Raw genomic sequence first — 14,716 nt, 5'->3', positions numbered from 1 at the left:
AATGATACCCAGTCATTAAAGACCCCATGATACCCAGTCATTAAAGACCCTAACCCAGTCATTAAAGACCCCATGATACCCAGTCATTAAAGACCCCATGATACTCAGTCATTAAAGACCCCATGATACCCAGTCATTAAAGACCCCATGATACTCAGTCATTAAAGACCCCATGATACCCAGTCATTAAAGACCCTAACCAAGTCATTAAAGACCCCACGATACCCAGTCATTAAAGACTCCATGATACCCAGTCATTAAAGACCCCATGATACCCAGTCATTAAAGACCCCATGATGCCCAGTCATTAAAGATCCCACGATACCCAGTCATTAAAGACCCCATGATACCCAGTCATTACAGACCCCATGATACCCAGTCATTAAAGACCCCATGATACTCAGTCATTAAAGACTCCATGATACCCAGTCATTAAAGACCCCATGATACCCAGTCATTAAAGACCCCATGATACCCAGTCATTAAAGACCCCATGATACCCAGTCATTAAAGACCCCATGATACCCAGTCATTAAAGACCCCATGATACTCAGTCATTAAAGACCCCATGATACTCAATCATTAAAGACCCTAACCAAGTCATTAAAGACCCCATGATACCCAGTCATTAAAGACCCCATGATACCCAGTCATTAAAGACCCCATGATACTCAGTCATTAAAGACCCCATGATACTCAGTCATTAAAGACCCTAACCAAGTCATTAAAGACCCCATGATACTCAGTCATTAAAGACCCCATGATACCCAGTCATTAAAGACCCTAACCAAGTCATTAAAGACCCCACGATACCCAGTCATTAAAGACTCCATGATACCCAGTCATTAAAGACCCCATGATACCCAGTCATTAAAGACCCCATGATACCCAGTCATTAAAGATCCCACGATACCCAGTCATTAAAGACCCCATGATACCCAGTCATTACAGACCCCATGATACCCAGTCATTACAGACCCCATGATACCCAGTCATTAAAGACTCCATGATACCCAGTCATTAAAGACCCCACGATACCCAGTCATTAAAGACCCCATGATACTCAGTCATTAAAGACCCCACGATACTCAGTCATTAAAGACTCCATGATACCATGTCATTAATGACCCTAACCAAGTCATTAAAGACCCCATGATACCCAGTCATTAAAGACCCCATGATACTCAGTCATTAAAGACTCCATGATACTCAGTCATTAAAGACTCCATGATACCCAGTCATTAAAGACCCCACGATACCCAGTCATTAAAGACCCCATGATACTCAGTCATTAAAGACCCCATGATACTCAATCATTAAAGACCCTAACCAAGTCATTAAAGACCCCATGATACCCAGTCATTAAAGACCCCATGATACCCAGTCATTAAAGACCCCATGATACTCAGTCATTAAAGACCCCATGATACTCAGTCATTAAAGACCCTAACCAAGTCATTAAAGACCCCATGATACTCAGTCATTAAAGACCCCATGATACCCAGTCATTAAAGACCCTAACCAAGTCATTAAAGACCCCACGATACCCAGTCATTAAAGACTCCATGATACCCAGTCATTAAAGACCCCATGATACCCAGTCATTAAAGACCCCATGATACCCAGTCATTAAAGATCCCACGATACCCAGTCATTAAAGACCCCATGATACCCAGTCATTACAGACCCCATGATACCCAGTCATTACAGACCCCATGATACCCAGTCATTAAAGACTCCATGATACCCAGTCATTAAAGACCCCACGATACCCAGTCATTAAAGACCCCATGATACTCAGTCATTAAAGACCCCACGATACTCAGTCATTAAAGACTCCATGATACCCAGTCATTAATGACCCTAACCAAGTCATTAAAGACCCCATGATACCCAGTCATTAAAGACCCCATGATACTCAGTCATTAAAGACTCCATGATACTCAGTCATTAAAGACTCCATGATACCCAGTCATTAAAGACCCCACGATACCCAGTCATTAAAGACCCCATGATACTCAGTCATTAAAGACCACGTGATACCCAGTCATTAATGACCCTAACCAAGTCATTAAAGACCCCATGATACCCAGTCATTAAAGACCCCATGATACTCAGTCATTAAAGACCACGTGATACCCAGTCATTAATGACTCTAACCAAGTCATTAAAGACCCCATGATACCCAGTCATTAAAGACCACGTGATACACAGTCATTAAAGACCCTAACCAAGTCATTAAAGACCTTAACCCAGTCATTAAAGACCCCATGACACCCAGTCATTGAAGACCCCATGATACCCAGTCATTAAAGACTCCATGATACCCAGTCATTAAAGACCCTAACCAAGTCATTAAAGACCCCGTGATACCCAGTCATTAAGGACCCCATGATACCCAGTCATTAAAGACCCCATTAAACCCAGTTATTAAAGACCCCATGATACCAAGTCATTAAAGACCCCGTGATACCCAGTCATTAAAGACCCCATGATACCCAGTCATTAAAGACCCCATGATACCCAGTTATTAAAGACCCCATGATACTCAGTCATTAAAGACCCCATGATACCCAGTCATTAAAGACCCCATTAAACCCAGTTATTAAAGACCCCATGATACCCAGTCATTAGAGACCCTAACTCAGTCATTAAAGACTCCATAATACCCAGTTATTAAAGACCCCATGATACCCAGTCATTAGAGACCCTAACTCGGTCATTAAAGACCCCATGATACCCAGTCATTAAAGACCCCATGATACCCAGTCATTAAAGACCCCATGATACCCAGTCATTAAAGACCCCATGATACCCAGTTATTAAAGACCCCATGATACTCAGTCATTAAAGACCCCATGATACCCAGTCATTAAAGACCCTAACCAAGTCATTAAAGACCCCACGATACCCAGTCATTAAAGACTCCATGATACCCAGTCATTAAAGACCCCATGATACCCAGTCATTAAAGACCCCATGATGCCCAGTCATTAAAGATCCCACGATACCCAGTCATTTAAGACCCCATGATACCCAGTCATTAAAGACCCCATGATACCCAGTCATTAAAGACCCCATGATACCCAGTCATTACAGACCCCATGATACCCAGTCATTAAAGACCCCATGATACTCAGTCATTAAAGACTCCATGATACCCAGTCATTAAAGACCCCATGATACCCAGTCATTAAAGACCCCATGATACCCAGTCATTAAAGACCCCATGATACCCAGTCATTAAAGACCCCATGATACCCAGTCATTAAAGACCCCATGATACTCAGTCATTAAAGACCCCATGATACTCAATCATTAAAGACCCTAACCAAGTCATTAAAGACCCCATGATACCCAGTCATTAAAGACCCCATGATACCCAGTCATTAAAGACCCCATGATACTCAGTCATTAAAGACCCCATGATACTCAGTCATTAAAGACCCTAACCAAGTCATTAAAGACCCCATGATACTCAGTCATTAAAGACCCCATGATACCCAGTCATTAAAGACCCTAACCAAGTCATTAAAGACCCCACGATACCCAGTCATTAAAGACTCCATGATACCCAGTCATTAAAGACCCCATGATACCCAGTCATTAAAGACCCCATGATACCCAGTCGTTAAAAATCCCACGATACCCAGTCATTAAAGACCCCATGATACCCAGTCATTACAGACCCCATGATACCCAGTCATTACAGACCCCATGATACCCAGTCATTAAAGACTCCATGATACCCAGTCATTAAAGACCCCACGATACCCAGTCATTAAAGACCCCATGATACTCAGTCATTAAAGACCCCACGATACTCAGTCATTAAAGACTCCATGATACCCAGTCATTAATGACCCTAACCAAGTCATTAAAGACCCCATGATACCCAGTCATTAAAGACCCCATGATACTCAGTCATTAAAGACTCCATGATACTCAGTCATTAAAGACTCCATGATACCCAGTCATTAAAGACCCCACGATACCCAGTCATTAAAGACCCCATGATACTCAGTCATTAAAGACCACGTGATACCCAGTCATTAATGACCCTAACCAAGTCATTAAAGACCCCATGATACCCAGTCATTAAAGACCCCATGATACTCAGTCATTAAAGACCACGTGATACCCAGTCATTAATTACCCTAACCAAGTCATTAAAGACCCCATGATACCCAGTCATTAAAGACTACGTGATACACAGTCATTAAAGACCCTAACCAAGTCATTAAAGACCTTAACCCAGTCATTAAAGACCCCATGACACCCAGTCATTGAAGACCCCATGATACCCAGTCATTAAAGACTCCATGATACCCAGTCATTAAAGACCCTAACCAAGTCATTAAAGACCCCGTGATACCCAGTCATTAAAGACCCCATGATACCCAGTCATTAAAGACCCCATTAAACCCAGTTATTAAAGACCCCATGATACCAAGTCATTAAAGACCCCGTGATACCCAGTCATTAAAGACCCCATGATACCCAGTCATTAAAGACCCCATGATACCCAGTTATTAAAGACCCCATGATACTCAGTCATTAAAGACCCCATGATACCCAGTCATTAAAGACCCCATTAAACCCAGTTATTAAAGACCCCATGATACCCAGTCATTAGAGACCCTAACTCAGTCATTAAAGACTCCATAATACCCAGTTATTAAAGACCCCATGATACCCAGTCATTAGAGACCCTAACTCGGTCATTAAAGACCCCATGATACCCAGTCATTAAAGACCCCATGATACCCAGTCATTAAAGACCCCATGATACCCAGTCATTAAAGACCCCATGATACCCAGTTATTAAAGACCCCATTAAACCCAGTCATTAAAGACCCCATGATACCCAGTCATTAGAGACCCTAACCCAGTCATTAAAGACCCCATGATACCCAGTCATTAAAGACCCCATGATACCCAGTCATTAAAGACCCCATGATACCCAGTCATTACAGACCCCATGATACCCAGTCATTACAGACCCCATGATACTCAGTCATTAAAGACCCCATGATACCCAGTCATTAAAGACTCCATGATACTCAGTCATTAAAGACCCCACGATACCCAGTCATTAAAGACTCCATGATACCCAGTCATTAAAGACCCCATGATACCCAGTCATTAAAGACCCCATGATACTCAGTCATTAAAGACCCCATGATACCCAGTCATTAAAGACCCCACGATACCCAGTCATTAAAGACCCCACGATACCCAGTCATTAAAGACCCCATGATACTCAGTCATTAAAGACCCCATGATACCCAGTCATTAAAGACCCCATGATACCCAGTTATTAAAGACCCTAACCCAGTCATTAAAGACCCCACGATACCCAGTCATTAAAGACCCCATGATACCCAGTCATTACAGACCCCATGATACCCAGTCATTAAAGACTCCATAATACCCAGTCATTAAAGACCCCACGATACCCAGTCATTAAAGACTCCATGATACCCAGTCATTAAAGACCCCATGATACCCAGTTATTAAAGACCCCATGATACCCAGTCATTAAAGACTCCATGATACCCAGTCATTAAAGACCCTAACTCAGTCATTAAAGACCCCACGATACCCAGTCATTAAAGACCCCACGATACCCAGTCATTAAAGACCCCATGATACCCAGTCATTAAAGACCCCATGATACCCAGTCATTAAAGACTCCATGATACCCAGTCATTAAAGACCCCATGATACCCAGTTATTAAAGACCCCATGATACCCAGTCATTAAAGACCCCATGATACTCAGTCATTAAAGACTCCATGATACCCAGTCATTAGAGACCCTAACCCAGTCATTAAAGACCCTAACCCAGTCATTAAAGACCCCACGATACCCAGTCATTAAAGACCCCATGATACTCAGTCATTAAAGACTCCATGATACCCAGTCATTAAAGACCCCATGATACCCAGTCATTAAAGACCCCATGATACCCAGTTATTAAAGACCCTAACCCAGTCATTAAAGACTCCATAATACCCAGTCATTAAAGACCCCACGATACCCAGTCATTAAAGACCCTAACCCAGTCATTAAAGACTCCATAATACCCAGTCATTAAAGACCCCACGATACCCAGTCATTAAAGACCCTAACCAAGTCATTAAAGACCCCATGATACCCAGTCATTAAAGACCCCATGATACCCAGTCATTAAAGACCCTAACTCAGTCATTAAAGACCCCACGATACCCAGTCATTAAAGACCCCACGATACCCAGTCATTAAAGACCCCATGATACCCAGTTATTAAAGACCCCATGATACCCAGTCATTAAAGACCCCATGATACCCAGTCATTAAAGACCCCACAATACTCAGTCATTAAAGACCCCATGATACTCAGTCATTAAAGACCCCATGATACTCAGTCATTAAAGACCCCATGATACCCAGTCATTAAAGACCCCATGATACCCAGTTATTAAAGACCCCATGATACCCAGTCATTAAAGACCCCATGATACCCAGTTATTAAAGACCCCATGATACCCAGTCATTAAAGACCCTAACCCAGTCATTAAAGACCCCATGCAATGTGCGCGCAGTAACTGTCGCATAGCTCCCCGGGACTGCTGTGCGGAGCGCAGAAGAAATATCAGCCCATGGAAAGTTTCCCTGTTAGTTAACAAATCAAATCAAATCAAATTTTATTTGTCACATACACATGGTTAGCAGATGTTAATGCGAGTGTAGCGAAATGCTTGTGCTTCTAGTTCCGACAATGCAGTAATAACCAACAAGTAATCTAACCTAACAATTCCACAACTACTACCTTATACACACAAGTGTAAAGGGATAAAGAATATGTACATAAAGATATATGAATGAGTGATGGTACAGAACAGCATAGGCAAGATGCAGTAGATGGTATAGTGTACAGTCTATACATATGAGATAAGTAATGTAGGGTATGTAAACATAAAGTGGCATAGTTTAAAGTGGCTAGTGATACATGTATTACATAAAGATGGCAAGATGCAGTGGATGATATACAGTACAGTATATACATATACATATGAGATGAGTAATGTAGGGTATGTAAACATTATATTAAGTGGCATTGTTTAAAGTGGCTAGTGATACATTTTTACATAATTTCCATCAATTCCCATTATTAAAGTGGCTGGAGTTGAGTCAGTATGTTGGCAGCGGCCACTAAATGTTAGTGGTGGCTGTTTAACAGTCTGATGGCCTTGAGATAGAAGCTGTTTTTCAGTCTCTCGGTCCCTGCTTTGATGCACCTGTACTGACCTTGCCTTCTGGATGATAGCGGGGTGAACAGGCAGTGGCTCGGGTGGTTGTTGTCCTTGATGATCTTTATGGCCTTCCTGTGACATCGGGTGGTGTAGGTGTCCTGGAGGGCAGGTAGTTTGCCCCCGGTGATGCGTTGTGCAGACCTCACTACCCTCTGGAGAGCCTTACGGTTGTGGGCGGAGCAGTTGCCGTACCAGGCGGTGATACAGCCCGACAGGATGCTCTCGATTGTGCATCTGTAGAAGTTTGTGAGTGCTTTTGCTGACAAGCCGAATTTCTTCAGCCTCCTGAGGTTGAAGAGGCGCTGCTGCACCTTCTTCACAACGCTGTCTGTGTGGGTGGACCAATTCAGTTTGTCCGTGATGTGTACACCGAGGAACTTAAAACTTTCCACCTTCTCCACTACTGTCCCGTCGATGTGGATAGGGGGGTGCTCCCTCTGCTGTTTCCTGAAGTCCACAATCATCTCCTTTGTTTTGTTGACGTTGAGTGTGAGGTTATTTTCCTGACACCACACTCCGAGGGCCCTCACCTCCTCCCTGTAGGCCGTCTCGTCGTTGTTGGTAATCAAGCCTACCACTGTAGTGTCGTCCGCAAACTTGATGATTGAGTTGGAGGCGTGCATGGCCACGCAGTCGTGGGTGAACAGGGAGTACAGGAGAGGGCTCAGAACGCACCCTTGTGGGGCCCCAGTGTTGAGGATCAGCGGGATGGAGATGTTGTTACCTACCCTCACCACCTGGGGGCGGCCCGTCAGGAAGTCCAGGACCCAATTGCACAGGGCGGGGTCGAGACCCAGGGTCTCGAGCTTGATGACGAGTTTGGAGGGTACTATGGTGTTAAATGCTGAGCTGTAGTCGATGAACAGCATTCTCACATAGGTATTCCTCTTGTCCAGATGGGTTAGGGCAGTGTGCAGTGTGGTTGCAATTGCGTCGTCTGTGGACCTATTGGGTCGGTAAGCAAATTGGAGTGGGTCTAGGGTGTCAGGTAGGGTGGAGGTGATATGGTCCTTGACTAGTCTCTCAAAGCACTTCATCATGACGGAAGTGAGTGCTACAGGGCGGTAGTCAATTAGCTCAGTTACCTTAGCTTTCTTGGGAACAGGAACAATGGTGGCCCTCTTGAAGCATGTGGGAACAGCAGACTGGGATAAGGATTGATTGAATATGTCCTTAAACACACCAGCCAGCTGGTCTGCGCATGCTCTGAGGACGCGGCTGGGAATGCCGTCTGGGCCTGCAGCCTTGCGAGGGTAAACCTGTTTGGGCTGCAGGGGCAGTATTGAGTAGCCAGATAAAAGGTGCCCATTTCAAACGGCCTCGTACTCAATTCTTGCTCGTACAATATGCATATTACTATTACTATTGGATAGAAAACACTCTCTAGTTTCTAAAACCGTTTGAATTATATCTGTGAGTAAAACAGAACTCATTTGGCACAAACTTCCTGACCAGGAAGTGGAAAGTCTGAAAACTATGCTCTCTTCTAGGTCCTGCCTATAAATGGGCATGATACGTATTAGTATACATGCACGTCATACACCTTCCCCTGGATGTCAAGAGGCGGTGAGAGAAGAAATGGGGTGTTTATCTTGGTCTGAAGTGGAATAACAGCTCTTGGAATGACGTGTCACCCATTTCCTGTTTTCAGGAAGGCGCGAGAAGGAACCTGGATTTGCCTTCTGATAAGCTGCCGTTATGGACGACTAATATCTCCGGCTGTGATTTTATTTGATACATGTGACCATATCATCGTAAAGTATGTTTTTTCAATATAGTTTAATCAGATTATTGAAATTTTTTCGGGAGTTTTGCCGTGTTCCGTTCTCTTCCGTTTGTTGACATGGAGAGATTCGTGCAACTTGGCTAGTGTGCTTGCTAAATCGAGAGGGAAAAAGGCCGTTCTAAATCCAAACAACGATTGTTCTGGACAAAGGACCCCTTGTCCAACATTCTGATGGAAGATCAGCAAAAGTAGGAAACATTTTATGATGCTATTTCATATATCTGTCGTACATGTGAACTAGTCGTCGGCGCCCAGCTTTTGGGTACTCTAGCTATACCGAAGCTGTATGTCGAAATGAAGTTATTTTTAGAATTCTAACACTGCGATTTCATTAAGAACTAATGGATCTATCATTTCCTATACAACATGTATTTTTTAGTTATGTTTATGAATAGCTATTTGGTCAGAATATGTGTGTCAGAAAAAGTGTCAGAAAAAAATCCGGACGTTGTGGGAAAAAGTAGCTAAGTTAGCACAATGTATAACCATTGATTTCAGCTCTAAATATGCACATTTTCGAACAAAACATAAGTGTATGTATAACCTGATGTTATAGGACTGTCATCTGATGAAGAATATCAAGGTTAGTAAAAAATTATATATCTTTTACTGGTTTGTTACGATCGCTAACTTTTACTGCTGGGAAATGGCTTGTGTTTTTGGCTATTGTGGTAAGCTAATATAACGCTATATTGTGTTTTCGCTGTAAAACACTTAATAAATCGGAAATATTGTCTGGAATCACAAGATGCCTGTCTTTCATTTGCTGTACACTATGTATTTTTCAGAAATGTTTTATGATGAGTATTTAGGTATTTGGCGTTGGTGTCTGTAATTATTCTGTCTGCTTTCGGTGCAATTTCTGATTGTAGCTGCAATGTAAACTATGATTTATACCTGAAATATGCACATTTTTCGAACAAAACATAGATTTATTGAATAACATGTTATAAGACTGTCATCTGATGAAGTTGTTTCTTGGTTAGTTAGGTTGGCTTTGTGCATGCTACCTGTGCTATGAAAAATGTCTGTCCTTTTTTGTATTTGGTAGTGAGCTAACATAAATATACGTGCTGTTTTCGCTGTAAAACATTTTAAAAATCGGACATGTTGGCTGGATTCACAAGATGTGTACCTTTCATTTGCTGTATTGGACTTGTTAATGTGTGAAAGTTAAATATTTCTAAAAAATATATTTTGAATTTCGCGCCCTGCACTTGAAGTGGCTGTTGTCATATTGTGGGCGGCTTCGGGCTTGCAGCCAGAAGAAGTTTTAACACGTTTAAATGTTTTACTCACCTCGGCTGCAGTGAAGGAGAGCCCGCAGGTTTTGGTAGCGGGCCGTGTCAGTGGCACTGTATTGTCCTATTGTCCTCAACACTATCAACATTTCAATTTCCTGTGGCAATTGTGATCGAATCAACGCAATCTTAGCCAATTTACATTTACATTTACATTTAAGTCATTTAGCAGACGCTCTTATCCAGAGCGACTTACAAGTACATACATTCATACTTTTTTGTAATTTCATTGCAACATACCAAAACAAAACAAACTACGCAAGAGATTTTGTTGTAGGCAGAACGCATCAGAGTAGGATTCTATTGATCATGACTCAGCCCATACTCTACACAGACCGGTGTGGCATAACCAATCAGAGCTGCAGTAGGCCTATATGCAAATCGACTATTGCCATATATGGATCTGTGTCATTTACATTGACCTGGACTGTGTTTACAGCTGTGGTCATGAGTAGATGTACTTGTTTTGAGATCAGAGCGAGAGCTGCATGTAGCCACCTGTGCACATTTTGTTCAAATCCTTTGCTAGTTAGTGAGATATTATCCCAATTATAGTCAACAATAGGGAAGTGATTGCTTCCTGCAAGAGCACAAAATGTGTACATTTCTAGACATCTTTGAAAGCGAGTCAGGTAAACAGCTTTTTTTGTCTTAAAGGGGCAGTGTTGTATTTTGAGACAGGCTTGAATAAGCTAAGTTGCCAATAGGCAGAGGGTAGCATAATTTGTCTGATTCTCTGTAGTAATGGTATGGGAATAATAATGCATTTTATTTTGTAAAATGGTTTCTTGCATCAAACAACACAACAACATGTTCAGTCACCTCCTTGTCTGAAGGACAAGTCGATAAAAAGGTTAATGTCAAGCCCTGCATGTTTTTTTCCCAAAAGTCTGATGGAATGTAGGCTTACATTGAACACCACACATTGGCTGCTACTGTAGGCAGAATGATAGAACAGCTATTTCCATGTTAAAATGTTATGGGATGCATTTTCTACATTGTTTTTGATGGTAGGTCACTCTGGTAGGCCTACATTATGATCAAATAGCCACAGTAGCCTACTTGGCCACTGTTATAACTATAACTTAAAGCGGGTACAGCCTCAGTGTTCACATTAAACGTGCACTGGAATTTTCACAACATTTCAGGTTTGCTAGGTAACATTGATCCCATGTCCACCTCCTCTCTTCCTCCCTACAGGCTCCACAGTTGGGGACCCTGATGGGAGTGTACCTCCCCTGTATCCAGAACATCTTCGGGGTGATCCTGTTCCTGCGGATGACCTGGATGGTCGGCATCGGAGGAGTCATTGGCTCCTTCATCATCGTCTTCATGTGTTGTTCTACTGTAAGTACCTGTGTTCAAATCTGGGATAACTGCATGCAATGAGACTGTGTTGTTCTTTGAGCTAAAGTCTAGTCAGTCTAAGCTCCTTTCTTCACGTGTGTTCCTCTGTAAGTGTCTGTGTTACTGTAAGTGCCTGTGTTCCTGTACGTGTCTCTGTTCCACTGTAAGTGTCTGTGTCCACTGTGTCTGTGTTACCGTAAGTGTCTGTGTTACCGGAAGTGTCTGTGTTCCACGGTAAGTGTCTGTGTTCCACTGTAAATATCTGGCTCTAACCAGAATAGAAAGAGGAGTGGGAGGCCCAGGTGCACAACTGAGCAGAGGACAAGTACATTTGAGTGTCTAGTTTGAGAAACAGATGCCTCACAAGTCCTCAACTGGCAGCTTCATTAAATAGTACCTGCAAAACACCAGTCTCAATGTCAAGAGGTGACTCCGGGATGCTGGCCTTCTAGGCAGAGTTCCTCTGTCCAGTGTCTGTGTTCTTTTGCCCATCTTAATATTTTATTTTTATTGGCCAGTCTGAGATATGGCTTTTTATTTGCAACTCTGCCTAGAAGGCCAGCATCCCAGAGTCGCCTCTTCACTGTTGACATTGAGACTGGTGTTTTGCAGGTACTATTTAATGAAGCTGCCAGTTGAGGACTTGTGAGGCATCTGTTTCTCAAACTAGACACTCTATTGTACTTGTCCTCTTGCTCAGTTGTGCACCGGGGCTTCCCACTCCTCTTTCTATTCTGGTTAGAGCCAGTTTGCGCTGTTCTGTGAAGGGAGTAGTACACAGCGTTGTACGAGATCTTCAGTTTCTTGGCAATCTCTCGCATGGAATAGCCTTCATTTCTCATAACAAGAATATACTGACGAGTTTCAGAAGGAAGTTATTTGTTTTGGCCATTTTGAGCCTGTAATCGAACCCACAAATGCTGATGTGCCAGATACTCAACTAGTCTAAAGAAGGCCTGTTTGATTGCTTCTTTAATCAGGACAACAGTTTTCAGCTGTGCTAACATAATTGCAAAAGGGTTTTCTAATGATCAATTAGCCTTTTAAAATTATAAACTTGGATTAGCTAACACAACGTGCCATTGGAACACAGGAGTGATGGTTGCTGAGAATGGGCCTCTGTACGCCTATGTAGATATCCCATTACAAATCAGCTGTTTCCAGCTACAATAGTCATTTACAACATTAACAATGTCTACACTGTATTTCTGATCAATTTTATGTTATTTTAATGGCGACATTTTTTTTGCTTTTCTTTCAAAAACAAGGACATTTCTAAGTGACCCCAAACTTTTGAACGGTAGTGTACATATTCCAGTCATACTTTATCAAAAGCCATAGTGTTCTATTGTTTCCAGTATTATCTCCAATGTATCGTCCAAGTAAAACACCTTTCTGATTAGAATGAATAATATCCGACAATACCTTATTAATTCAATGCGCTATGCATTGCAACACTGAAGTGTAAGGGGCCTCCAATTTTTTGAATGGAACTGGATTATTATATTTACTACTTGGGTCCACTTTCAGTAACATTGAAATCAGACCTTCTTGTTGAGTATCTGATAATCTACCATTTTTATGTAGTGGTTAAAATATGCTAATAACGGTCCTCTGAGTACATCACAAAAGGTTCGGTATACCTCAACTGGTATGCCATCCAGTCCTGGAGTTTTCCCAGCCTTAAAGGCTTTAATTGCATTAAGAAGTTCCTCCTCTGTAATTTGGCCTTTACACGAGTCTTTCTGTACGGATGTTCATTTTACATTATTAATTGGAAAATAATCCTTACAATTAACTTCGGTTAGTGGAGCTGAAGGAAACTGAAACAAAGACATATGCTTTAAGTACTTTGCTTCCTCTTTCAAAATATTGTTTGGGTAATAATGGGTGACTCTGTCATTTGTAACAATTTTCAGTAAAAAGTTTTTGGTAGAATTTCTATGTTGAAAAAGATGAAAAAATTATTTGTTGTATTTTTCCCCATATTCCATCCAGTTTGCTTTATTTTTATAATATATTACACTTTATCTTTTCTTGAATAAGTTCCTCCATTTCTTTTTGTCTTTCCTCTGACGTATTCTTTGCCTCTATGGTACATTTGTTATTGCTATCTATCTGTACTGTTAGTCCCTCTATTTCCTTTCTTAATATGAATTAGTTTAACTAAAATTGCTTTTGTTTTAAAGAAGAGTATTGAATTGCATGGCCTTTAAAAGCACATGTAATAGTGTCCCATACAATAGGGGGATCTGCTGTACCTATATTATGTCAGAAATAGTCAGTTATAAATGATTCTGTCCTGGTTAATAAAATCAAGTTGTCATCCAATAGGCTTTGATTACATTTCCAATATCCTCGCCCACGTAGAAATTCTGTAAGAGTAATGTATATGCCAATTGTTTGATGGTCCGACCGCATTCTGTCCGCTATCAGCACTTTAAAAAAATTGTATGCTAGCGCGAATGACATAAGAAAGTAGTCAAGACAACTAGCTTGATTGAGCCTCTGCCATGCACAATGCATTCGGAAAGTATTCAGACCCCTTGACTTTTTCCACATTTTGTTACGTTACAGCCTTATTTTAAAATTGATTAAATTGTTTTTTTCCCACATCAATCTACACACAATACCCCATAAAGACAAAGCAAAAACTGTTTTTGTAAATGTTTACAAATATCACATTTACATAAGTATTCAGACCCTTTACTCAGTACTTTGTTGATGTGCCTTTGGCAGTGATTACAGGCTCGAGTCTTCTTTGGTATGAAGCTACAAGCTTGGCACACCTGTATTAGGGGAGTTTATCCCATTCTTCTCTGCAGATCCTCTCAAGCGCTGTCAGGTTGGATGGGGAGCGTTGCTGCACAACTATTTTCAGGTCTCTCCAGAGATGTTCGATTGAGTTCAAGTCCGGGCTCTGGCTGGGCCACTCAAGGACATTCAGAGACTTGTCCCGAAGCCATTCCTGCGTTGTCTTGGCT

General features: G+C 41.8%; 1 protein-coding gene across 1 annotated transcript in view; it reads left to right on the top strand.

Annotated features, from left to right (window-relative positions):
- The window catches only part of slc12a5a (solute carrier family 12 member 5a), a 100,007-nt gene that overhangs the window by 30,735 nt on the left and 54,556 nt on the right, over window positions 1-14,716 (top strand). The window contains exon 4 of the mRNA XM_039015446.1: window positions 11,586-11,732. Within this exon, the coding sequence (XP_038871374.1) occupies window positions 11,586-11,732 (147 nt within the window). The remainder of the gene's footprint in view (window positions 1-11,585; window positions 11,733-14,716) is intronic.

This window comes from Salvelinus namaycush, chromosome 20 (genome assembly GCF_016432855.1).
Source record: "Salvelinus namaycush isolate Seneca chromosome 20, SaNama_1.0, whole genome shotgun sequence".
Classification (NCBI taxonomy): Eukaryota; Metazoa; Chordata; class Actinopteri; order Salmoniformes; family Salmonidae; genus Salvelinus; species Salvelinus namaycush.
Note: the sequence above shows the minus strand (reverse complement) of the source record. Positions and strands in the feature narration are given on the sequence as shown.